This window comes from Coccinella septempunctata, chromosome 7 (genome assembly GCF_907165205.1).
Source record: "Coccinella septempunctata chromosome 7, icCocSept1.1, whole genome shotgun sequence".
Lineage (NCBI taxonomy): Eukaryota > Metazoa > Arthropoda > Insecta > Coleoptera > Coccinellidae > Coccinella > Coccinella septempunctata.
Genome location: NC_058195.1, coordinates 16,906,505 through 16,934,232, shown reverse-complemented (window position 1 = coordinate 16,934,232; position 27,728 = coordinate 16,906,505). Strand labels below are relative to the sequence as shown.

The 27,728-nt window shown below is 34.9% G+C and overlaps 1 protein-coding gene across 1 annotated transcript; it reads right to left on the bottom strand.

Annotated features, from left to right (window-relative positions):
• LOC123316826 lies at positions 1–26,924 on the bottom strand. The gene is made up of 10 exons (XM_044903074.1): positions 26,871–26,924; positions 23,244–23,689; positions 21,300–21,426; positions 8,829–9,040; positions 8,369–8,607; positions 6,832–7,051; positions 6,042–6,350; positions 4,251–4,433; positions 447–2,544; positions 1–348 (listed from the first exon to the last, which is right to left on the bottom strand). Exons 1-10 carry the CDS (start codon positions 26,876–26,878, stop codon positions 207–209), a joined length of 3,984 nt encoding a protein of 1,327 aa, XP_044759009.1. The 5' UTR covers positions 26,879–26,924; the 3' UTR covers positions 1–206.
• Between the last annotated feature and the right edge of the window lie 804 nt (positions 26,925–27,728).

The window sequence follows — 27,728 nt, the reverse complement described above, 5'->3', positions numbered from 1 at the left end:
TGTTTTTGTCCTTTACATTGGTATCGTTGGTAGTTTTTAGAAGTAGTTAAAATGTAAAAAGAAGCCCTGATATATTATTTCGAATTAGAAGAATAGTTTCAAGGAAAAATTAAAGTGTCAAGTGGAAAAACTAATAGCGAAAAGAGAAGAAACAAAAATATTGCACGTTGAATTTTCATGTAACTATTCATTCCGAAAAACAATATTCAAGAGTTCCCATGATTTCTCTCCACCAGAAATCTTTTAGGTGTTTCATCAGATATGTGCATATTCTGATTCAAATCAGGCATAACGAGGTCGTACTCTTCGTGGGATGCACTCTTGTTGTAAGGTTTCCATCTCGTCAAACTGAAAGAAAGTTCGAAATGTTGAATGGTTTTCTGAGGATATTTAGAGCGATTTGGAGTGTTCATTATAAGTATGTATTGCTAAATGGGATTACTTACCCCTCTTGCTTCAATGACCTCGTTTTGAATGAGTTCTTTTCCTTTACCAAATCGATATTGACTAATCTTATCTTTTCATATTCTAAGCCATCCACTTTTGTCCTACTCGTGTAAGCACCAGCTTCATCCAGAGTTTTTTCTTCACGACCTTCCACTTCAATGTCTTCATCCTGATCTTTCGAGGATTGGGAATTTTCCCCTTCAGAATCACTATCACTCTCCCTGGTAGGTTTTCGAAAACGTTTCTTGTATACAAGTCTTGATCTGAAGTCCAGTCTGTCATCGTGATCATTCGTGTTTAGTCTTTCAATGTAAGCAATTGAATAAGGACCATTTCCTTCTTGGTCAGGGTGTTTGTCAGTTTGTTTAGTTTTGTAATGTCTATCGATATCGTCCTTGTACCTGTCATCGACGTCTGTCTGTTCATTGTCAGTCGCCACTGAGCTATCGTAATAATTATTGTCATCTTCATCGTATTTTACTTCGTCATCTGTTTCGTAAGAGTCATTCTCGTCGAAGCTGTAAAAGTCAACGTCAATTGAAGGTCTGCGGGAGGTGGCCTCAACCTGTTCGATTGAAGGTTTTTTGTAATAATATCCCACTAAAGTCTCAGTTTGCCCGTCAGTTAGGTAGTCGTTTTCTTCAGCGGAGTTATGAGGTCTGCTTTGCAATTTAATAGGTTGTAGTACGTAGGTTTGTCCGTTTAAACTGTATCCTATACTTTGACTTGGTTTTCTGTTCGGTCTGTTAATAGGAAAATCGTCATCGTCAGGAAGATTCAGAGAGTATGGTCTTTGTTGAGCTTGAGAAGGTCTTTTAGTAGAGTGTCTTTGTATGTTACCGTTGCTGTAACCATTACCATACCCATTACTATTTTGCGGCCTAGCGTATACGGTTTGCTGTTTTCGTTTTGGTGGTTTAGTTGGGTTAGGCGGGTAATACTGTATTTTTATGTTGACTTCAAGAGGAGTTTGACTTTTTCTAGGAGGGGGTGTTCTAGGAATAGGCGTGGTTGAGGATACCCTCCCAAAGAGGTACGTATAGTCATTTTTGTCACGTATCGGGTAATATTTCTTTGTGGTGTAACGTTGAGCTTGGTATTGAGAGAATTCCGGACTTGGCATTTCATCAAAATTCTCGTAATAACCGTTATATTTCTGAACAGGCATAGAATGGACTGTCACGTTCGATATTGGTATCTTCAAGTCTGGTCTGACAGTCGGTTTGGTCGCAGTTCGTCTTTTCGTAGTTGGTCTCTTGGTTGTGGTAACCCTCTTCCGTTTCCTTGCCTCCCAAACCTCCCGTTGTTTCCTGAACTCTTCCCCGAAATCGAACAAATCTTTTATGTCCCTGTTGCGTTGAAGTTCATTGTCGTCTAATCGGTCCGTATTGTCGTTGTCATTCGAGTCGTGTATCGGTTCAAGGTCTTCTGTCCACGGTTCAAGGTCGAACTTGTTCATGAGTGGACTACCACAGGACGTCCTCACGTTTCTGAAGCTATCCGATGATAGGAAAACGAAGGGTTGGACTGTTTCAAATTCTCCCATTGTTTGACATAAGATTTCTGAAAGTGTTATCCTGCGAATCTGGTGGAGTTGGTCGACGGTGAAGGAAGAGTGAAAACCGGGATTCTCGTACCAGAATTTGTCCCCTTTTCGCAGATTGGAGAACTGTTGAGCTATGATGCATGCGAAGGTAGGTCCGACGATACCTCCGCGTACAGGTTTCTCAGCAAGGCCAGCAGTAAACAAATCTACGTCGTCTACGTGGTCGTATAGAGACCTAAGCCTAAGCGCTGTGTCAATACTGAGGACATTCTGCAAATCGGTCCAGTCTTTTATTTCGGAAAGTCCACAAGGTTTACGCCATGACGTGTAGGGCGGTATACCGTGGTCCCTTCCTCTTTGGATGTTGATGGCAGCTAGATCCACACCAAACGGTGAATTTGGTGAGCGAAATAGGTTTGTTGTCAGTTCTTCACATATGAATTCATCCCTTCTTTGAGATGGCTGATTTACAAATCCAAGAAGTAGCCGATCGATCGAACCTAGACTCCATATATTCTCTGGATTTTCCTGCTCCTGGTGTAAACTTACATCTGCAACAAAGGAGAATATGTGTGAGGGACGGATACTGGCATGATACTGATTGGTTTGTTGTTATGACGTGTTGTTTTGACTTTTGAAATGAGGCTTTTGTGGCCCATTGTTCAGGAATTGACAGAGAGTAGTCTATTTCCCTAGGAATAGTGATCATTTTGCGTTTTCTACGAGCGTCGTCCTAAACTCAGTAATGTTACTAGAGGTGAACAGATTATGTTCAACAATTTCATAAGTGCCCATGCACCAGTAGTACTAGATACAACCATACTCAGTCAGTTGTTTGATGTCAAGACCAAGAGTTTTCTGACCTCAGCCTCAGTGGAAGGTCTCTCAATGAAAAGCCACTTTCCGTGTTCCATTCTGAAAATTGCTCCTCTTAGCCAATGCCTTCTAGGAACCTCTGCAGTCTGCCTGTACCGGACACCAAATAACTTTCGATACGTTACTTACTCAAGCAAACCATTCCTGCATTCTCCTATTGAATTAGGTTCGATTTTTTCCCCAGAAAAGGATTTCTGTGCTCTATCACAATATACCTAGATGTGTTTTCCGGATTATCCTCTGCGAATATCTTCTAGCGTGTAGAGAGGAAACAGCATGCATACTGTTCAGTCTGTACTATTAAATAGTGCTTTCCCAGCGATATGGAATGGTTGGAATGAGGTCTCTCAATCCCCCAACAGTGACATCATGGAGCCAAAGTGGGACCTTCAGGCCCAAGAAGCGTGTTTGGTGTGAACCATATATTTCTTTCTGGAACAATAACTCCCTAGGGTTCATCAAAGCAAAAGTTGGCGCACTCTCTGACCCTTCTATGGAAAAAGAATGCATTACCATCCTCCACCATGCTGAAGAGCCACTGCGTGCCCTCCTAACAGTCCACTATCAAATGAGTTTCCCTGATCGCACACAATACCAAGTAAAGAATAAAACGACTTTTGGCATGTATGGTCTATTGAAAGGAGCATGTGGACAATAAGGCGAATATTCGCAGAGTAAAAGTTTTTACTCTACAAGGCTCAGATCAGACTTGAAAACTGCTCTCATATATTAGCTCTGTCGTTTCAAAAAGTGGTTTTGAGTGCTATTAATGTCTCATAGTATCATCAGATTTTGGTGATTTAAGAGAGATAACATATCATTAGTCCTTAAAGTTCAGTTCATAAAGCTTGGAAATTAATTCAAACACCTTATTTTTTACTCTGTTGGATATGTTAGATCGATTGCTTGTGGAAATCTATGGTGACAATGATCTATCTGATAAATCATGTAGGGAAAGCATTTGAGGTTTCAAGAATGGTGTCTTCAACGTTGAAGACAAACCTTTCTATGTACATTCAAAAAATTCGAAGACAAAAAATTGGCATTACTCCACGACCACGTCCAAAGCAAAGGCCCCTTGCAGCATCATCTGAGCGGACTCAACAAGCAGTTGAAAAAAGTAGTAGACATAGACGGAGAATATTTTGAGTGATCTGATCATTCTTTTTGCTCTGAAATAGCATAAAAATGGTCCAAACTGATTTGTATTACCAATATTATCATGGGATAGGAAATATGTAATACCAGCTGCTGCCTGATTTTCAGGTGCACATCCCCAAGCTGTTCAATTGACAACTTCATGAATATGAGTGTCAAAACTCATAGGATTGATCACTGAGGTATATTGAGCCAATCATAATAAAAAAAACTCATTACTCACTGTTGAATAGTGGTCGGTGCTGTCCATCGAATCTTACATAAGAGTTCTGCACTAAGCTATGGCCGAAACGAAAAGCTGCAGTTCCAAAAGAATTGGCTATTGAGGGATTCACCCTTTCATCGTATCCGTTGTAAAATCCTTTACGATTCAAATTGAGCTCGAAGGAATCCATTACTTCTGGACCTAGAATTGGAATGGTAACCTTTATACATTTGCCTTCAATAACTAGTTTCATTTAGGAATAATAATTAGCAGTACTATATCATGATTGATGGATTTTCAAAGGATCGATGAATTATAGTTTTGTGAAACAAAAAAGTCCCTCTCTCACTTAAACTTTTTGGGAACTGTGATGTGTGATGTTTTTTCTTCTTGGTGGATAGTACTGTGAGTGATATCTGCTGAAAATATCATCTTAATATATCCAATTGCTGCAGATCTGCTCATACCATAAAAAAGGAATATAAAAGTTTTCTACGATATCAGATTCTGTTGAGCGAAACAGTTGTTCGTAGTGAAGTTTTCTTGTGGAATGAATACTTTGTTCCAGAAATGTGAAAGCTGGTGGTGTTTAAAGTACTTCGTTGTGTCAAAAACGTGTTTACAAGGCGCTAAAAATGAACGTTTTTTTGATTTTCGTATTATTGTTCAAAGAATTACTCTCGCTGGGCAAACTCTAACAAAAAATGTTAGGCAGGTTTCGTTTGTGTGGAGCTGCGTGGAGCCCATAGACTTAAAATAACATGGACTCCGCCTGTGAGAGAGAAGTCGGTAGTTTGAATAAGATGGAGAGTTTGTGGGCAAGCTGTCAAAAGGTTAGAGAACACAAGTTTATGCGAAAATTTTCTTCAATAAATTTTAAACAAGCTTCCGAGAAGACACACAGGATTTCCATAGCATTCCTTCGAAATCAATTATGTCAAAAAATATGTGAGTTTTAGTCAAAAATAGATGTAATGAGAATAATAATCAACGTATCAACACCTTGTGGGAAAATCTGCGAAAATTGTAAAAATTTTCCATAATGAATGTTCAACAAGCTTCCAAGAAGGCAAACAGGAATTCCTTAACATTCCTTCGAAATGGAAAATATAGTTTCATTCAAGAATAAATATAATGTGAATAATACTCAACGTATGAACACCTTGTGGGCAACGTCTGCGTTTATATCCATCATATGATTTTGACATTGCCCACACGGAATCAGTTCATCTCTTTCTTATTCGATTAGAACGCATAAGCTCTTCTCTCTTTAATGCAGCCAACCTCTCGATCTACTGAAAAGTCACGTGATAGTGAGTCCATGTATTATAAGTCTATGGTGGAGCCTGAAGTGTTTGGTTTGTATGTCATCCCACACTTCATCTCATAGATTTTTTCTCCATATTCAAATTATTCAAACTACTTTATTCTGTTTGTTTAACAACAAAAGAGGTAGCTCAAATGCCATCCTTCTGAATTGATATAGAATTCTTGGATAAACAAATTTTTGGCGTATTTGGACTTATCTTGGATTTATCAGATCAGGCAAATTAATTATTTATTAGATAACTGTCAGAAATGCAGAGTTCTGAATCAGAAATAGATTAAACAAAAAACATTCACTGAATGAAATTAACCATCAGCTATTGTGACTGAGTACCACTGAAAAAATCAAATCGGTACCTATATTCTAGGGATAAGAATGAATGAAAAATAATAATAAAGTGCATTCCCCCATAGATAAAATTTTAGGTCAACTAATGTTGAAATGAACTTTTCTTACTCTACATAAAAATGATCATATCTCACCCACGACAATCGGAAGAAATTCCCTGAAAGTTATATGTTGTATCAGTGCTCCAACTATTTTTCTAGTCTCTTGAAATATCCTTTCATCATTCCAATGTTTGTTCATTTTTCCCAATGTAGTTGCCAATTTGTTGTGATACCTAACCCAAACCGTATGTAAAGCCACGAGGCCTGATTGTTCGCCAAATCTGCCATCACCGCCTTCCAAACACTCTGTAGAGAGAGCTCCCGATCTGCAGAGCTCACCTCCTGGGGGATCGGGAGGGTTTAGAGGACCGTTTCCAAGGGGACGTCCATATTGTAGCTTTCCTACAAAAAGCAACGTTTTGGAGTTCAGCTTGTCGTCTATATTTACATATAAGAAAGAATTCAAGAAGGAGAAACTGAAGGAAACTTACACTGATGAGGTCAATAAGATCCATATGGAGTGTACATAATGTGGTGGAATAATTTAGAAAGAAAGTGACAAAAACAACAAAGGCTACAGATCTACAGATGTACCTACAATATGTGGTGAAATTTTTTTGATGGAAAGAAACAAAAAAAAGAACAGACTACAGATCTGCAGATGTATTCACAAAGTGAATTTCTTTCAATACTCCACTACAGCCTACACACAGTGAATTATTATTATTATTTTTATTATTAACATTTTACAATTTCATTCAACAAACCTGCTGAGAATCATGGTATTCAAATCAACACCAATTCTGACCAAGTTTCATTTCATGGACCTTTGGTCTCATCATATCAACCAGTGAAAAATGTGTATTATAAAGCGAAAACTCACCATTTCTGAATGTTCTAATGGCATCTGTAGTTTCCAAATCTGATCCGTAAATAGTAGACGCGTCGAGATAAGAAGTAACTTGGTTCATTTGTTCCCTCCATCCTAAATCGCAGTCAATTCTTGTAGCTGGTGCACTCCTCGTAAACTCTAGGCATCCCACACCAAATCTGCCTAAGAGCCAATCATCTCTTGACACCTCAATAGGTAAACATGAAGGATGCTGAAAAATGAAGTCAATCCAATGATTTTCATCAATATAATATAATTCATAAGGAGTATAAATACGAGGATGTATTGATATCTAGTCAGCCTAGACCAGTTCCATGCATAAAAAAATATTGCGTTACAATAGCAACGAACAATAACTCATTAGAAGTGTCAGTGTGGAGTTTGAGGTCAAAAAAGTAAACCAGAGTTACGCAATAATTTAAAAGAAAGAAGATGTCCACCGAAATTGTGGAAATCGAAAAATTGGAGTCACCTGTATTTACAGGTACTTGATGATGACCTTTTGAATAAAACGGTTAAGAGGTAAGCAGATTTACGAAGATATGCTTGATACCCTTGGTTTTCCATTGAAGATGATGATCAATCGGGAAGGCAGTTCATGACATGCTTTTATCAGACCGTCGAATTGGGTTGAAACGGATATCTGAAGCACTGAATATTTCATACGAACACGTTCATCATATAGTTCACGTCAATTTGTTTTTGCAGGACAACGCCCCTGCATACAAATCTCATGTTGCCATCCCAAAAATTCGTGATTTAGGGTTTGAATTACTAGAACACTCCCCTTATTCACCAGATTTGACTTCATCTGACTATCATCTCTTCCTTCAACTGAAAAAAAATTTAAATAAGGTCTTAAATTTTCTTCCAACGAGGAGGTAATAAAAGCTGTGGAGGTCTGGTTTGCAGAGCAAGAAGAAATATTTTTTTTGAAAGGTCTAGAGACGTTGCAGGTTCGCTGTAATCAATGTATCCAATTAAGAGGAGAATATGTTGAGTAATAAAATATTTTGACATTGAAATTTTGTTTGGTTTTATAGTAGGCTAAGAATTTTTCAGTATATCCTCGTATCTACATCGGACTGATTTTTCGAATCAACGTATGGAAAACGTGAGATTATACAGGGTAAGTCTTTGACTCGTACAAATATTGTCTATAGTAGAGCTAAGAATTTTTTTAATGTATCCTCGTAGGTGTAAGGAGATTGACTATTTAGTTGGATTTAATTTTCATCCAAAATGCATCCTTGGTTCTTTCATTAAACATTAAACATTAAATATGTTCCAGTGTTTCTACTGAGATTCTACTAGTTGTCTAGTCACTTATGACTACTTATTATATCTCTGTTTCTGCAATTTTTTCTCAGCAAACACAAAAACAAAGAGAAACACCAAGTGAATGAATAAGCATCAGCGCCAAGTTAACAGTCAAGAATATTTGGATCAAAATATTCAACAAAAAAGAAAAAAATTCCTTCTTCTTTTTTGAGAGAGAGATGAAATTCATCGATATAGGTTTACTCACCAGAATTTCTGATGGCAACGGACTCTGGCCTGATCTGTCACAGCACCTTGGAATGGACCCATTGAAGCTTCTAGTTTTCACAGTCGACACTACATCGTGGTCAATAAATTGTCCCCATTGCATGAACATAAGTGTCACTGTCGGAAGCTCCACATTCTTATCCCTATGAATATTTACACTGATGTCTCTTGCTGATGGCAGTTTGTTTCCAGACTTTGATCTTCGTACTTCTTGGATTCCTAAAAAAAAAATTACTGAACTCAATGATCATCAGCTGTTTGGATGAATAAAAGTTATCAGTTCCATGATATTTCTGAAATATCAATAGCCATTATTAGAAATAGAGTGGGAGATTCATTCTCTTCTCTAAGGAAGCTGACCCTTCTGCTGAAGTGCAACTTCTTACTTCTCTTCATTGTCAGAAACTTTGTGAAATTAGATGCACAGATGGGCCACTTACCATCGTCATATCTAGGGAGAAGAAATCTCTCCATTGGTAGTAAGGAAGCTCCCCACCATGGGTGAGCTGCATTGTTGCAGGTACCATCAGGGGTGCGGAAGAATTTGGTGGACGGGGGACATCTTGGTCTTCCTCTGAGGGGACAGTCTTCTTGGAGGAGTCTAGACTGGAGCGCTTGTCTGAATACAGCATTTTTTACATTTTCTGGAAAACTAAGAAAGCGACCAATCAAAAATCGAAGATCTCTTTCCCGAAGTTGAAATTATCATTATCAGAGCCAGGAATGAAAGATCTTCGGCTGCTCCTATCGCCATTCGAACTAATAAATTCAAATGAATGTCATATTCAGTTCTTAAGTGAGTCTGAAAGTCGATAAATTCAAAAAATTTTCAGAGTGGAACTGATTACTAATGAAAATATGTAGGGTATTAATTTGAATTAAAAACCATTAATTCTCCTATCGAATAATAATTGTTTCATCTAGTGCGCTGTAGAACTATACTCCATTCATATTTATTTTAGCAGTCGGTGGGCCATGAAATAATTTTGTCAAGTTTTTGTAACTAGAACGGAGTAAGGTTGGTACTCATGAAATATCGTTAATGTTATAACGCCGTTGCCACAACTAATATCAATTAATATTACAAAAATGCCGTAAGTGATTGAAAAAAGAGACAAGGTTTCAGGAAGTGCTATTTGGAATTCAGGTCCGCTCATATAAATATATAACCTGATATTTTAAAATCCACAATACGTCAGACGGTATTCAATGTAACAGAATTTATATTATGTTTCATCTGAATCTAAACGACTTATTCGGCTGAATATTTCCATAATCAGAAAGATTGTGAATGAAGGGGTTGACGAAGAATTTCCTTCTATTGGGAGACCCAAAAAAGTGGTGGTATTTGAGAATTTTATGTTTGAGAAAATTAATGCGAAAAGTTTACTACAGGATTTTCGATGAATGTCATCGTAGAATAAGTTCCCAAAAATTGATATTTCTATTTTTCATCTGACTTGTCCTATACATTGTAAATGTCTTAAGGTACCAATAAATATCTAATTATTATAATTGTATCAATGTATTGAGATGAGCCACAAATACGCGCCAGTTGTCCTGTTAATTGTTTCTTCATGTGAAGTTCATCTTGACTTGAAACTTCGTATAATTCCTTTTACTTATATTGATGCAAGATGATTTTTTCTGAAGAATTCAATATTCTTGTAATTATCTGTTAATTCCTTCGCATTTCATCTTCGGGTTATTATTTCTGAAATCTACAACTGTTGTAACGTATTCAAACTTTAGCCTACGAAGATAATGAACATTATCTCTCCTCAAGCTAGTGCATATTATGATATTATACTGATCTCTTGTATTTTCCATACAGATAATTGGATTTGGTATGCCTTCAATCAGTTTGTATAAACTTCAATTATGTTCGTCACATATTTTTCGAAGAGATTCGACATTGTGATAAAATACGTAATAACAGAAACTTTTATGTAGAACGGGCAGCATAGCGTTAATTTAATACCCAAAAATGTTTTGACAAGCGCCATAACCCCACATTTTCGTACTATACAGAGTAAAATGTGTCAAATTTCCATGGCCAACCGAGTGCTAAAATAAAAGTGAATGGAGTATATGTGGATTTCACATAGACCATAACGTCATGTCGCTTTTTTTGTGCTGGAATATTCATTTCTATATTTCCTTGAAATCACACATTGAATTAGTATCAATGGAGCTTTCTCCTTTAGGATTCCATTTGAAGATATTTCAGTGAAGCGAAAAATAGGAAGTAGTTTGTAATTAAGTAATGCGAACAATATTCATTACATCCTTCATTAATCTAGACTTGATGAACATTAGGTTTTCATCACAGTAAGGAATATAACTAATGATAAAACTAAGAGTATCGCAAATTAAAATTGGTGTATCGGAGATAATTGACGGAAGAATTAGTCGACTTCCAGATACTTAAGTGAATTAATTGAATCTCTTACATATTTTCATATATGAGAACATTAGAAATACAAACACTTTCTCCGAAAACTTGAGGTAAATCATCAATTAATGAGGAGGAACGAAAGCGAGAGTTATTAAACTGGTATTGACCCCAATTGGAACCTTTAGGTTTACTTTTTAAAGCATTAGGTACATTGTACTGCTGAAGAATGCATATAGAAGTGAGAGTATAGGGATGGTCAACAAAATTGTTATCATACTGGAAGACGCGAGAAGCTGTATCTTGCTCTCCGGCAATTATTCGAAGAGAGAGTGGTCGGTTGAGTTATATTCTGAAGTTGATAGTTTATTCGGCTTTTTTTAGAAAGTTTATTAAAAATACTGATCGAGTTCTGTCTATTGAATAGGCCTGCCAAAATTCATCTCATCTGTGGACAAGAAGAGTTAAACCTTAGGTATCGATTGAAATTTGATCTGGGGGGACCCTGCATATTCAAGAACACTTCAAGGAATGACGTTCAATAAATTTGGAACGTCATTTCTTATGTTGAGATGAATCTGTTCCAAATTGAACATAAGAACTGTTTTCAAAAACAAAACTAAACCATTGAATGAAAAACAAATATCAAAAAATTGTGTTCACAACATTCCCTATATTTGCGGTAAAATTTATACTGTTGAAACACGTCTAAGCCCCTAGAAATAAGAAAGCGCGATCATAAAAATTACATTAAAAATAGAGAAATTGAAAGATCACATAGATTGCAGATCATGTCTGTTCTAATTAATACAGGAAACCACATAATGGATTTTGAAATAACACTAAAATTTTAGTGACAGAACCGTATCATTATAAACAAAAATTAAAGAGTCCACGTGTGTTTTGTTGGATCAAAATAATAATTTGGCCAATTGTTCAATAGGAATAAATCATATTTGGATTAATCTACTGAAGGAAGAATTGTCATCTAATAATTTCATAATTAAATGAATCAACGTCTCTGTGTGTTGACAAATGTCAATTAACAAACTACAATTCTGAAGATTTTTGGGAATTCGTCTGATGAAGGAGTCTGATTGATTTTGTCTGATCACTGGGGATGAAAACCCAAAAGAATTTCAGAAGAAGTTAAACCTTGCTCGGAAAATCTAGTTACCCGCAAAAACCACTCGAGATTTTTTGTTTCCTAAAGTAAGGGAACTGAAATATGAAACAATTTCTCCTATTGCTTGGTAGAGAACTTTCAATTTTATGATATTATTTTCTATATTCTTGATATAGGTAGCTATTCTGGGCAGTAAATTGCGTATAAGTGTTAGGTATAGTTTTCACTATCTATATGATAATAGCAAAAAGCATTTTGATAATGAACCCACGTTATAGTTGTACTATTTTATTGCTTTTAAAATTATATACATTGTATTTTCGCCAATTTTCTCTGAAGATTTCTATATGACAAAATGAGAAATTTGACAGGAGAATATAAATAATATAAAGATATACTTATATGGGAACTACCATTTCTTATTGCTATTTTTCACCAGTACCATATTGCTTGACATACGAAAATGTTTATGAGAGAAAGAAGCACCAATTATAAATATCTAATATATAAGGGTGCTCGAATGGGCAGAGTCGCTTTTCCGCGATCAAGGATTCTCTAGTTCATCATTTTTTTCCAGACTGATTTCACCCTATTAGCTCAATTCAAAACCTCGGGTATACCTCATGAAAGCGAAAAATTTCATTCAAATATTTTCATATAATAATATCCTGAGATGAAAGATATATTATAATTTTCGAAATTCACTAATGTATTTAGCTGTTATTACGATTTTGATAATCCACCTGGAATACTCAGATCTTAATCAGAACTTAATCAGAAGTTATTTCTTCTTAAGTTTAGAAATACCTAGCAACGGCTCACTCTTCTCTTCAGGGATGAATAAGACAGTTAATCGATAATGATGGAGATCCATTGGAATTATCCAAAATAATATCAAAGAGAATACTCTCATTTTGATTTAATTCTATTTATTGTACCTGGCAGATTAAATTCGATCCACCTTGTACTCTATTATGAACACCTCTACTTTTGTTGTATTTACTTTTCTTCAGATTCTTCACCTTCCCAAAAGAATCTTCAGAAAAAAGGATGAGGTCTCGTAATATTTCAGTGAATTTTTATGGAAAATAGTTTCTAGCAGAAGATATATTTATAACATTGATCATATTTATTCATTAGGTATCATATGATTTAATTTTTATTATTTATTATTATTATATCAAGCTGTATTCCGATTTTGATGATCTTCTTTGAATTATTTTTTTTGAGACGCTTCTGTATACTATTTTATTCGAGTTTAATATAACTGAAGTGTAGCAAATATTTTTCAAGGAATACTCCCCCAAAACATCTATTACTCTCATGGCAATTTAGAGAAGAACTTTCAAATTTTTTTTTCTGGGTGCGTTTCAATCACATCTACTGCAATGTCCCCATAAAGAGCACTGAGGGTGAATTTTGGATTTCAAAGATATTCAGCTTAGCACGCCTAAGTAAGTAATTGGGGAGCAGCATAAACAAAGAAGAACTTTCCTCTTTGGCACAAAGGACTTCCAAGACAACTGCGATGTTATAAACATTGATAAAGTCCATGTATTATGATCCTGATAATCTTCTTCTTTTATTCATATAATTTGGAATGCTTTGCTCGAGTAAGTGTTTGATAGATTTCATAATTCACCAAAAAAATTTTGTATGAATTCACACTAGTAAATTCGGTTTTCTGTCGGTATTTTATGCGCTTACGAATGAAAGTGAATCTAATCGGGATTTCCTACTAACCTCGTTCGTTTCCACAACAGATCCGCTTCACTATATACTACTCAAGTCACTGCTCTAGGTAGCGCGTATTGATTATACTGACTTTGCACTCCTGCTCGACCATTCATTTAAGATACCACTTTCCTTCCCCACCTGAAGAAACCGGCAGAAGCTGGTGCCAATTTTAAAAATCCGAGGAAGAGTTTCGAATGAGAGAAGTATGGAGTTGTTCACACCAAGTGTCAATGTCACTTTCTATTTTCTTGTGGTGTGGGTGAAAAGACAGCTTAAACGCGACCACTTTCACGGTCAAACTGCTAAATATATGAGGAATTTCATGTGTGATTAGATCTCTTAAAGATGCTCCATCAAAGACAGGAACTCTGTGAAATTTTAAGGATTTTTTTTGAGGTTTCTCAGCGAGGAGGAAATACTTGATGGGAAGATTTCTCTCTGTGAAGTTTCTATTTTATTCTCGTGGAACTTGTTTCGTTTGCAGCATGAAATTAGTTCCTTATCGAGCTCTCGGATACCAATAAGTGCCAAAATCCAAAATATGCATGCTTCGTGTTATTTAAGCCATTGTACTCAGTAAACTGTCAACGAAATTATACTTATTCATTTCACAGAATCATTTTATGTGAATGGAAATGAAAATAACATCTTCGTTTACGGTTGTGCTGGCCTTAAGAACTCGAGCGTTATAAATATACAGGGTGCCTATAAACAACTGCGAAGGACTTAGGGAAATGATTCCTCGATGAAAATGAGGAGGGGTAGATCCTATAAATTTTTTTCGAAATCGACCTCCCTTCCAAGATACAGCCTTTGGAAGGCGATGACGAATTGTCAGTTTTTAATTTTTTTTACGGGTTCTCAAAAATACTGAGTCATAAAACCATACATAATATAAAGCACTAAGTAGATGTTACACACACAATTTTTTTTAGATCTCATAACATTATTATTAGGGGTCAAAAATAACAACATGTATTTTAGCGGGATGTAGTCATTCTGTGGAACACTTATACGATGAAATGAAATGAACAGTGATCCGAACTGATTGTAAGTTTTTATTTATTCCGAGAAAAGTATCGAATGTATGGAAATTTTGTTAGAGCCTTTTTTTTCTCCAGAATTGAATGGGAAACCAGAGGAGAATTTTATTTTTCGAAAATTTATCCCACGAAAACAATTTTCGAAGGAAAATCATAAGGGGTTGTTATTTTCAACCCCTTTCAATAAAGTTAAGAGATCTTAAAAATTGTGTGAGTAACATCTACTTAGTGCATCATATTATGTATAGTTCTATGACTCAGTGTTTTTTAGAACCCGTAAAAAAATTAAAAACTGTAAATTCGTCATCGCCTTCCAAAGGCTGTATCTTGGAAGGGAGGTCGATCTCGAAAAACATTTATAGGAACTATCCCTGCTTTTTTTCATCGAGGAATCATCTCCCTAAGTCCTTTGCATTTGTTTACAGACCCTGTATAAACGTTAATGCTCTTGATACATTTTTTTTGTACAGGGTGAATCTTCCACTCGTACAAATATTTTAACAGTTGAAGTCAAATGAAACACTTTTTTTCTTTACCATTTTTTCGGAATCGCCTCGGTTTAGAAGATAAACCATGGTTTATCTTGGTTTGATAAACCATAAAAGACCATGAAAAATTATTATCTCACAAACGGTTTTATCGAATGAATTGAATATCGGAATATAGTTTTTCATTTATTCGACGAATCTTTTTCAAATACAAGATATCACCCACGTCTTCCATTTCTCTCATTATGACCATTACCATAAAAATATCAAAAATTCAAAGAATTCAAGTCTTGACCCTATGTTGAATGCTATTTAATGAATATCTGAACGTTTTGTGAAATGAAAGTATTCTTCATAGTTTCTCGTATAATGCGCCGTTTTCGAGTAATTTGATGTTCACAAATTAAAAAGTATATGTGAAATTTCAAAAATTTGAGCTGCATACAACTTCATTTGGAAGATGTACAGATATGTAGTGTCACAGATTCAGCTGGTTATTCTGGAAGAGAAATTTTGTTTTTCTAGGGCCGACACAGCTCATTATTAAAATTAAAATGGTTATATATTTTTATCAGGGCCACATCGAAGAAGATGGTATAAGAAAAAATGGTTTCTTTTGACCTCAAGAATCTACTGATAGAATATTTGTATCAAAGACTAACCCTGTATAATCCATAGTTGCTCGAACGTTTTCCATACGTTGATTCGAAAAATCAGCCCGTTGTAGATATATACAGGCTGGGCCATCCATAACTTTCCAACCCGAATTTTGAGCTTTGGGATGGAATAACGAAAAAACGCTCAGACAAGTCAAATTTTGTTGATAGGGGGACAAATAAGAGTGTTCAAATGAGTTTGATATCACTACCCCTCTAGCCGCAACCCCTAACAGCTCTCAATTTTGAATAGGGAAAAGGGGTCGAGCAGCACCTTGTTGGAAAGGCAATTAAATTTCCTACATGAGTGTCTTTTATTTTCATCGCTTTATTATTATACAGAGTGATTCAGTATTTCATCAATAACTTTCACACGCCGAATTTGGATCTTTGAGATGGAAAAAATGCTCGGACGGGTCAAAAAATCAATTAATCCTGTTTAATAGTTAAGCGATAGAAGAAAAAAAAAATACGCTGATTCAGATAATTGAATCGGCCTTTTCAACAAAGCTACTCGACCTATCATCACTATTCAAAAATATTTGCTCTAAGTGGTAGCGGCTAGAGGGGTAGTGATAAGGGAATTCATTTTTTGACCCGTCCGAGCGTTTTTTCCATCTCAAAGATCCAAATTCGGCGTGTGAAAGTTATTGATGGAATACTGAGTCACTCTGTATAATTATAAAGCGATGAAAATAAAATAATGCGCTGCGGAATAACAAGTCAGCAACATAATTTTTTTCAGCCCAAATAAGAAATATTATGATTGTAAATAGATAGAAACTTATAAGACTTTTATTAACTCTACATTGTGATAACTATCAATATCACTGTACACACAGTACTCCTTCTTTTTGTTTTGTATAACATATTATCTCTTGAAGGAATATATAGTTAGGAGATATTTCCAACATGGATTCAGACTCAACAAAATGTCCTAAATCTGCACTGAAATCCTGTAAAATCATTCGTGAGACAACCTGTTTACCCTTTTCGGGTTCAGTTATAAAAATTCTTCCTTCTTATGAAGGAAACGAATTGATTTGGCGTGAATCTACGTTTCCATCCATCAATAGTATTTTATCGACTGCATAAAAGGATTACTAGATTCGTAATCTCCAAATGGAAAACATTTCTCCGCAAACAGAAGTTTTCTCTCTTGACGGTTTGAAAGGACAAAAAACGTCGCACTGACCTCCAAACGCAGCTTGCTCTTTTACCATAAAACCAGAGAGAAATTCGAAATAAACGATCGGACTTTCTAACCGGCCACTACGCGGCTCGTTATTGCTAGAGAGTCAATTAATTTTCATTCGGAAACTACGAATGGAAATATGGAAAATGGTAATGCAGCACTGAGAGGAGGAAAAAATGGATGTAGGATTTCTCGAGAGGATATTCAGCATCCGACTATAAAAAAAAAAAATATATAGATTCATTCCGATTGGTGAATTTACTTGCCTATACCAAGTTATTTTCATACAGAGTGGGCCATTGAAAGCGAAAGAGCAGTTCTGTAGGTCGGCAGAACCGAATTATACAGGGTGTCCCACTAGTGCCGCAGCGGACGATATAAGCGTAACGGTCGAGCGAAATTTTTTGATGCAACCTTGAATCACTCCAAGAATAGCACAACCTAAAAATATTTTCGAATATATCGGGTGTCTCACAAAAGAGGAATGGAGGTTGACTTTAATTTTTCAAATGGGACACAGTATATTCAGTAGTGTTTTCAATTCTCCAGTATACTTCCTACAGTTCCTACATGCTCTCGTATACTTTTCACATATTTTACTTCAATAGTTTTCGAAATATTTGTCATATCGACAAAAAATGATACCTGTAGAGACTATGTTATTTATATATAATTAAAAAACCTTTGCACATACCAATAACAGCTTTACATGGATTGAAAGACAAGATTTCAAAGAATCATAGCCAGCTATAATGAAGCATCTCCAGCATATGAAGTCAACTCTTCTGCAATCAATCAAAACTCATCGAGCGCTACTAAGAACTCTTATCAGAAGTCTTCTGAGATCAAGTTTTGCCAACATAGGAAATATTTATTTTCAAATTTCTGACTTTTATAATGCTGATAAGTTTTGTTTCTGCGATAAAAATTATTTGACACATTTTGTAGAACTCATCGGGAGCTACTCAGAACTCTCATCAGAACAGATCAAGTTTTGATATCGATTGAAATATATTCTGGGAGGATTCTGCATCTCTTCATAAACTTTTTAGGGTTTTCACTCCCAATCTCTGAAACAAAATCAATTAAAAATGAAATCAACGATTTGCTCCTGCGTAAATTCTTGCACTAATTTGTCAGGAGCAAATTAACTAGAAAATATTGTTGCCTGACAATGAACTCAAAATAAATAACGTTGAAATTATAATTCTGTAACGTTTCGGAGTCTATATCAGACTCCTTCATCAGACGAAAAAACAAAAACCACAACTCAGAAGATTTTCTAAAAAATGGATTTTTCGTCTGATGAAGGAGTCTGATATAGACTCCGAAACGTTACAGAATTATAATTTCAACGTTATTTATTTTGAGTTCATTGTCAGGCAACAATTTTTTCTAGTTAATTTGCTCTTGACAAATTAGTGCAAGAATTTACGCAGGAGCAAATCGTTGATTTCATTTTTAATTGATTTTGTTTCAGAGATTGGGAGTGAAAACCCTAAAAATTTTATGAAGAGATCAAGTTTTGCCAACATAGGAAATATTGTTATAGTTTTGTTTTTTTTTTTTTGTGAAACTCATTTGATATATTTTGTGGAACTCGGAGTACTATTCAGAACTCTCATCAGGACTGAAATATCTCCTATTTTCTTCTGTCAAACTAATTTTTTTCAAGAATGGATAACCTTTGTTCTGAATTTTTTTCTTATTTCGCAGAAATTTTTGTAAAAACGATCACGTAGATATTCTTCAACGAAAAATACCGTCGCCTGATGTTAGCGCCACTTATTTGTTTTTTTTTTCATCAGAATCCATGATTTACTGGAACTATTCAAAATTTGTATCAGGAAACTCCAGAATATCAGTAGGAAGGCCTCACCATTGCATGCCGATGCGAAAAATCTCAGGGAACGAAAAACTTGTTCAATACACAAAAGTTTTTTCAACGAAAATATTATTATTGGGGAAAATTTATAAGTTTTAAAGTTTATCTTTCTGAGCAATGTTATCTGGGATATACAATTGGATCCTAGTAAATAGATTTGTCCTAGTTAGACAGGTTAAAAATATAGGTAATTTAGTTTTACTCTATTCACATTTATTTCAGCAGTCGGTTGGCCATGAAATAATTTTCTCAAGTTTTTGTAACAAGAACGGAGTAAGGTTGGCACTCATAAAATGTCGTTAATGTCATAGCGCCGTTGCCACAACTTATATCAACTAATATTACGAAAATGCCGAAAGTGATTGAAAAAAGAAACAGGGTTTCAGAAAGTGCTATTTAGAGTTCAGGTCCGCTCATTCGAATAGTTATACCCTGATATTCTGAAATCCACAATACGTCAGACGGTAGCGAACATATTCAATGTAGGAGAATTTATGTAATGCTTCATCTGAATCTAAACGACTTATATTTCAGCTGAATAATTCCAAAATCGGGAAGATTGTGAATGAAGAGGATGACAAAGAATTTCCTTCTGTTGGGGGGACCCAAAAAAGAGAATGAGAATTTTATGTTTGAGTGAATTAATACGAAAAGTATAGGTACTACAGGATTTTCGATGAATGTCATAGTAAAATAAGTTCCCGAAAATTGATTTTTCTATTTTTCATTTGACTTGTCCTGTACATTGTAAATGTCTTTAGGTACTAATAAATACCAAATTATTATTATTATATCAATGCATTAAGATGAACAACCACAAATATACGCGCCAGTTGTCCTGCTAATCGTTTATTCATGTGAAATTTTTGTTCGAAGGTTTGATTGAAATTTCCTTCAATTCCTTTTACTTATATTGATGCAAGATGATTTTTGTTGAAGAATTTAACATTCTTGTAATTATCTGTTGATTCCTTTGGGAGATACTCATTCCCAACCACTGCAACATATGCATTTCATCTTCGGGTTAATATTTCTGAAATCTACAACTGATGTAACGTATTCAAACTTTAGCCAAAGAAGATAACGAACATTAATTCTCCTCAAGCTAGTGCATATTATGATACTATACTGATCACTTGTATTTTCCATGCAAATAACTAACTTTGGTATGCCTTCAATCAGTTTGTATAAACTTCAATTATGTTCGTCACATATTTTCCGAAGAGATTCGGCATGATAAAATACGTAATAACAGAAACTTTTACGTAGAACTAGCAACATAGCGTTGATTTAAAACCCAAAAATGTTTTGACAAGCGTCATAACCATAACCCCACATATTCGTACTATACAGAGTGGGATGTGTCAAATTTCCATGGCCAACCGACTGCTAAAATAAAAGTGAATGAAGTATAGGTAGGAATATTTATTAAAATTGAAAAAAACTTATGAAACATTGAAGGTTGTGGGCCAGTTGTCCAAGCCATTAATTAGCAAAGGACCAAGTAATTTCGAATATATTTAACATTTCTGGAATTGAAGGATTATGAAAATTCGTGAATATTCAATGGATACCGAGATGGATACTCATCTTATCATAATTTTTTCTCTGTATTATTAAATAGACTTCTTAATGAGCGTACAGAGTTAATCGAAGTAATCTTAATTATTGTATGGGAATCCTGGGTATTGAAATGAATGGAATTTCTAGATAGGTGTTACCATATGCATGTATCCAGGTTGTACTTATGCAATACCTATACTGTGATGATACCTACTTATTCTTTACTTTCCATCGACAAATGCACCAATCTACTGCATTTCCTCTTAGATCATGGCTTTTTATCCTCAATTATGTAAGAAGAATTAAAATAGTTACGCGTTTTATTCTTATGCACCTACCTACAGTGATTGACTTACGCTTATGTCCGAAGATAAAAATGTTAAATGTTTACCAACACTTATTGAATAATTATCCATTTTCAAACATTCACAGATTTTGATTAAACACTGAATGTTTTAAATTGCCCTCTAATTAAAACGTTGAATATTCCTTGCAATGGAAATATGTATTGCTCAACATGATATGTTTCGTTCGGATCCCGTAGAATAAAATGGGTCTATTTATTTGGACTTGGGCATGAAAGTTTTCGACCTTGAATTGCGTATTTTTGAAAACCATCATATGTTAGTGCCTATAACGTTTTTATAGTTACAGTTCATGACGTTCATGTAAATTTTATGGGAAAACAAAAAATTCTAAGATAGGAAAAATGAAAAATGCATTTATCATTTTTTGTATTTGGTAATCAACTAGTAAAAGGATTATTGAAGGAATGAGTAACCATTTGGAAGATGTTTTTTTTTGAAGGTTAAGAAAAACTCACGTTGAAGAAATCCTCCTAGTGGCTTCTTGCGCTGCAAAACCGAAACGGGATAATCCCAAGGCCTTTCGATTGGGTTTTCCAAAGTTTGCAACATGAGTCGACGGATCATTCCTATCCAGGGTGAGCCCTGAAATTTTATATCTTTAATGACGAAAGCTTCGCTATAGAAATCAGTGACTATTCTAGGAATGATTTTATATTTGTTCTGTAAGCTGATTGTTGACATAAAATACACTGCGCAAAAGAATTAGTGCACATTATGGAAATCTCAAATTTATTCTACAACTGAAGGTGTTCTCAATGATAATTATTTTTGTCAGCAGAATTATGCATGCATATGTTATCCACTTCCAACGGTTTTCTTCAATACAGATGTTTTTTCCCAGCAGGAATAGAAAAAGATGATATTATCAGATTTTGAATGTATTGGCTCCATTCTAAAATCAGTTGTTCTCGATCAATTCTAGTGATCAATAAGGTATGAAAGGTATGAATGTCCGAAGACCAGGACAGGGTAGACCACGTGTGACAACTGCCATTCAAGAACGTTACTTGAGAGTTTCTTCGTTGAGACAACGGTTTGCAACCGCTCGCCTCCTTCAAATTCAGCTTGAGCAAACTCATGAGGTGCAAATTAGCACTCAGGCAATAAGAAATCGCCTCAGAGAATATGATTTAAGGCCTCGTGTCGCGGCAAGAGGCCCAGCTCTTACCCAGCCCATCGAAGGACGCGTTTGGATTTTGCGAGAGAGCATATCCATTGGGAAGAGGCCGATTGGGAAAGAGTTCTCTTCACAGATGAGTCTAGATTCTGCCTTTACCATTGTGATCGACGTTCCCTTGTATACAGACGTCCACATGAAAGATATGCTCAGTGCAATTTCCTGAATACTACTGGTTTCGTGGGAGGATCGATTATGGTATGGGGTGGAATATCTTTGACTGCTCGCACATACCTAGTGGTCATTGATAATGGAGCTATGAATGCTGATAAGTATATAAGGAACATTCTTGAAGAGCATGTAGTGCCATTTGCCCCATATATTGGTGAAAATTTCATTTTTATGGACGATAATGCCAGACCCCATCGTGCGCGCATCGTTCAGGAGTACCTCGAAGAGGTTGAAGTCTCTCGAATAGAATGGCCAGCAAGAAGTCCAGATCTTAATCCGATTGAGCAGATTTGGGGCAACCTCAATAGAAGGCTGAGAAGTTCAGAAAATCATCCAGCTACTCTTAATGACTTAGGAATCCAACTCGGCGAAATCTGAGAAGGATTAGATCAGAACATTTTAAGATCACTCATTTTGAGTATGAACCGTCGTTGCCGCCGAGTTGTAATTAACGCAAGGGGTGGAAATACCAGGTATTAAATCACTTATCAGCTTTTCAGTATTTTGAAAATTGTTCATTTCTCTTTTTTCACATAAGATTCGGTGAAATCCTGAATTTTTCTTCTATTTAATGTGTCTTGTTTCGTTCAAAACCTTCCCGAGAGAACATAAAAAAAAAGTTATAAAGTCAATGTAGAGTTAACTTTCATTAAAATTGAGATTTTCAGAATGAGCGTTAATTTTTTTGCGCAGTGTATGTATATCTTCATTGTTGTAATACAAGTAAGTAATAAAATCGAGTTCTCGAAGGGCAACACTTCTGATAATATATCTAGAAATTTCATCGATCTCCGTTTGGGTTGGACGAAATTTATATTTCGTAAAGAAAGCTGTTAAATATGCAATCCTTTTGAAATATGAAGCTTTTTGTTGCATGAAAACAAAAAACATTTTCGAAATCATACAAAGTAATTTTACCGAATTTGTCGCTCTGAGGGACTTCAATCTCGAATAAAATAAATGGTAAAAGAACGAGTAGATGCAATCGTTTCTGCAATGATTTCAGCGCATTTCGCTGAAATCATTAGATCGTTTAATCAATTCACCTCACCTAGTCTATACCACAATGGTTCTTTGACCTCTAGCAATTCTTTCATGCTATTCAAGCCCATATCCGCAGCATCATCGATTTCTCTTTGCCTTGGACCATCCAGCGAATGATCTTCTTCCTTCCAACGCCCGTTTTGTGAAAGTTTCTCCGGAAAATTCTGCTCTCGGATGTTTCCGATGAAAAATTGTTTACCATTCCTGATTTTTTGAGCATGGTCTTTCGAAATGCTTTCGTTATGATTTGTGACGGTGTTGTTGATTTCTAACGAGGTATGTATTTGGTTCACGAAGGTTGATTCCTTATCAGTCGGTAAGGTTTCGTTTGAGAAATTGTTGGTACTTGTGGCGAAGGCATTTATGGTATTGCTAGTTATTGCTGAAGGAAATGATGATGCAATTGCCAGTGTTGATATCCAGTAGTTCGTGAAGTAGTTGAGAAAAAGCTTTCTGGAAAAAAATTAATGAAAAAGAAACCGTTAAAGACGAAATAGATCTTTGACCGAAAACTATACAGGGTGAGTCTTTGACTCGTACAAATATTTTAACAGACATCAAAGAAACAATTTTTTTTCCATTTTGTCCGAATCGGCCCGGTTTAAAAGATACAGGTTGATGAAAAACCATGAAAAATAATATTTTTAGTTTTATCCCACAAACGGTTTTATCGAATGAATTGATTTTCGGAATGTAGTTTTTCATTTGTGAAAAATGACCATTACGTAGCATAAAATTAGCAAAAATTCAAAGAACCCAATTCTTGAAACCAAGTTGGACGATATCTAATGAATATTTTTTGTAATATAAAAGTAGTCCTTATATTTTTTCGTATAATGCACCGTTTTCGAGTAATTCGATGTTCAAAAATTCAAAAGTCTTTGTTTAAATTGAGAAATTGTGTAGTTTGGATTAATACAACTCTGCTTAAAAGATCCACAGATGTGTAATGTCTGATTTCAGTTCAGATTTAGCTAGTTATTCTGAAGGTCATTTTGTTTTTCCAGGGGTGGCAAACCTCTGTGTTTCTTTTTACCTGAAATATATACTCTTAAAATATTTTTACGACTCTAATACTCACCCAGTATATTATGTAATTCATTATATTATTCATCTATAATAAATAAATGAATAGAAACCTAATAAATATTTGGACATTTGTATCCGAATTTTTTTATTGTTGTGATATGTTCTAATACTTTTAGGCCACATTTCCAATTTCCAATTATTGGAATGAAAATGTCTTAACACCAAAAATGTCAAAATTTGTTAGGTGAAATTCTCTTCAAAAAGACGTTTCACTTCAATTCAGAATTAAACTAGATAACAAGAGGTTATTATGTAAAAACCAATTTTTTGACTAATTACATTTACAGAAAAAGTGATGGCTTCACAGCTGATTAATATTCGAAAATGTGCCTTAACACTTTCGAGTTTGGGGGGTTCGGTAAGTATATTTCAGATATCGATGGAAATTCAATTTGGGAGGACTCTGTATCTTCTGAAACTCTTTAGGGTTTTCACTTCCAGTTTCTGGAACAAAATCAATTAAAGAATTGAAGTAATTGATTTGCTCCTGCGTAAATTCTTGCATTAGTTCATCAGGAGCAAATCCGATAAAAAAAATTGTTGGCTGACAATGAACGAACAATAGAACTTTGAAATGATAAATTCGTAACGTCTCGGAACCTATATAAGACTCCTTCATCAGACGAATTCTCAAAAAATCTTCAGAATTGTAGTTTCTCAATTGACATTATTCAATACACAGAGACGTTGATTCATTTAATTTAGAAATTACCTAATGTCAGTTCTTTCCTCAGTAAGTAAATCCAAATGCGATCTATTCTATTGAATATTTGGTCAAATTATCATTTTGATCCAATAAAATACACATATGGAATCTTTAATTTTTCGCTTATAATGATTCGTCATTAAAATTTCAGTGTTTTTCCAATTATCCATTATGTGGTCTCCTGTACATCTGCAATCTGCATGTGATCTATTAGTTTCTCTAATTTTAATGTTTCACCTATGTAAGTTTGACCACAAATGCAGGAAATGTTGTATATACAATTTTTTGATTTTTGTTTCTCATTCAATGGTTTAGTTTTTGTTAGTATGGATCTTAAATCATTTAGTGTTTTAAAAATAGTTCTTATGTTGAATTTAAAACTGATTTTTCTCATTTTCAAATTTGGATTTACTTGACGGTTTCCTGACAAATTAGTGCAAGAATTTACGCAGGAGCAAATCAATTATTTCAATTAATTTTGTTTTAGATACTGGAAGTGAAAACACTGAAGAGTTTCACAAGAAGTAGGTATACTTCATCTGACGTTTCGCCAACAACTGCAGCCATCATCTACACAGGAATCTTTTGGTTTAAGAAGGTATACAATAATTTCTTCCAAAGAAATACAATTCGTATACCAAGAATATAAATTTATATAGCGAAGAAGGGGAACCCCACCGAAATGTTGGAAAAAATGCTGAACATGCTGGATTGGAAAAAAATATTAAAAATTTAAATTATGCTGAACAATTTTTTCGATTTCTTTACAATTTCAAATTATTAGTTGAGTATTTTTGATAACTCCAATCATCAATCTCTTTAACTTTAAAGCTGATGGGGGTTTAATTCAATTTGTATTCCATTGACAATCAAACAAAATGCATAGCAAAACAAAAACCCCCTAAATCAAGTTCTCTGTGATTACCACCACTGTTTTTCCACTATTCTATACAAGATTTACCTAGATTTCTTTCAAGTGCATCAGTAATTTCGTATAGAATCAGAATAAATGAATACAGTAACCGAAAATTGTGATTATATCAACCGTACCATAACCCATAAATCACATTTAAAATCAACAACAATAATTATTTCTCGAATAATATTTAAACGCTCTCTAGTTAATTGAATGAATATTACTGTTCCTGAAAGAATTCTTTCAACGTCGGAAGCTGTTTTCAATAAAACACATAGAATTGTTGCAATGTATGATCGAGCGTAGATTTATGTATAAAATTCAATAATGATACTCATTCTACATGAAAATGTCCAGTAATGGCTCATAATGGTATTAATAGATGATATTATGCTTTCGAATTGGATGCTTTTAATGACAGAAACTGTATTTAGCAATTACATATTTCAAGCATCAATCACGATAAGAGAAAGGGCAAAATGCAACTGAAAATAAGTGACCGTTGACGGAATATAAATTATCTCTCAAATAATAGTGCATTACTTGATGGTATATTTCCTCACATTTCACTCTGTGAGTTAGATATAAGTTTATATGGGTTGTGTTAAATTTGATGGGGAAGATTTCAGGAGATGACGCTTGAAATCGAGTGTACCTTTCAAAGGAAATTGTTCTGAAGCCTTGTCCCTCCAAACGTCACTTCAAAATACTTCAAATGTTGCAACGAAACACAATGCTTCAAAACATATTAGGAAACTTATATGAAAAACACAAAAGAACAATTTCCCAAGGTGTTCATTTCACTCTTTTATTTTTCAAAAGAACAACTCTGCCGTACAAGACATTCGAGACCTTGTACTTAATTTTTGAAGTATAGTTCCTGAGCTCAAATAAAAACATACTTCTAAATTGATATAACTCACCTGGCCATCAGAAATATGAAATAAATAACTAGGGTTCACTTTAAAGTACTCTTATTTAAATGTACCAACTCAACACACTGCTACAAAACACATTCGGAATGAGAGAATTCCCATGGCAAGTTCAAACTGTTGGTACAGTTAGGTTTGTGACCCAAGGCGATATTTTTTCTGCAAAGGGACCAGTTTTTGAGTGTGAATCTCATAATCCCAATCATCGGCTTGATTAGCCGTCCAGAAGATTAACGATAGGAGTCACGAACATCTATTTGAAGCCTTCCGAGGTAATCAGTGGGATGTGATTACTTGAATATGAAATTTTCATATGAAACTAGATGAGATGAAAAGATAGATGGAATGATACAACAGGGTTTTTAGTGCCTTTTTCGGAAGAGTCTTGAAAAATTCGTAGCCTATTTAGTAGAATTCATTGTGCATATCTATTACAACGACTACTGCAACTCTTGTAAACTCCAAAAAATAAATTCTGGTTTTGTTTTGTTCACAGATTTTATCATCTCTTTGTTGGGATAACAGTTACTATATTTTTAACCTGTTTTGCGTTCAAGGGAAGAAATTATAGTCTGACGGTGATAGGTCATGTGAATAATAGAGTTGGCAATATCCCGAAAAAACAGAATACTCCTGGTGTATAGGGTGTCCCAAATTCGCTGCCAAAGAGTGGGGATCTCGGAAGCTATATAATATCTAGGGAAAAACCGATGACACATTTCCTAGCTCTTTTTCAGAGAAACAAAGAATGGTGAAAACCATAGCTTCCTACGATCTTTCCTCATTGAGTTATTAGTGAAAAATGAGATTTTGCCGAGTTCGAAAAGTTCTCATAATTTTTTTGTTTTT

What these genes read in the sequence shown, in the direction of transcription:
- LOC123316826 (XM_044903074.1), bottom strand. An exon ending in CGTTGCCATCAGAAATTCTG is followed by an intron (nt 7,052 to 8,368) that starts GTGAGTAAACCT and finishes TTCATTTTTCAG; the next exon opens with CATCCTTCATGTTTACCTAT. An exon ending in ATTTCTTCCGATTGTCGTGG is followed by an intron (nt 4,434 to 6,041) that starts GTGAGATATGAT and finishes TTCCAATTCTAG; the next exon opens with GTCCAGAAGTAATGGATTCC.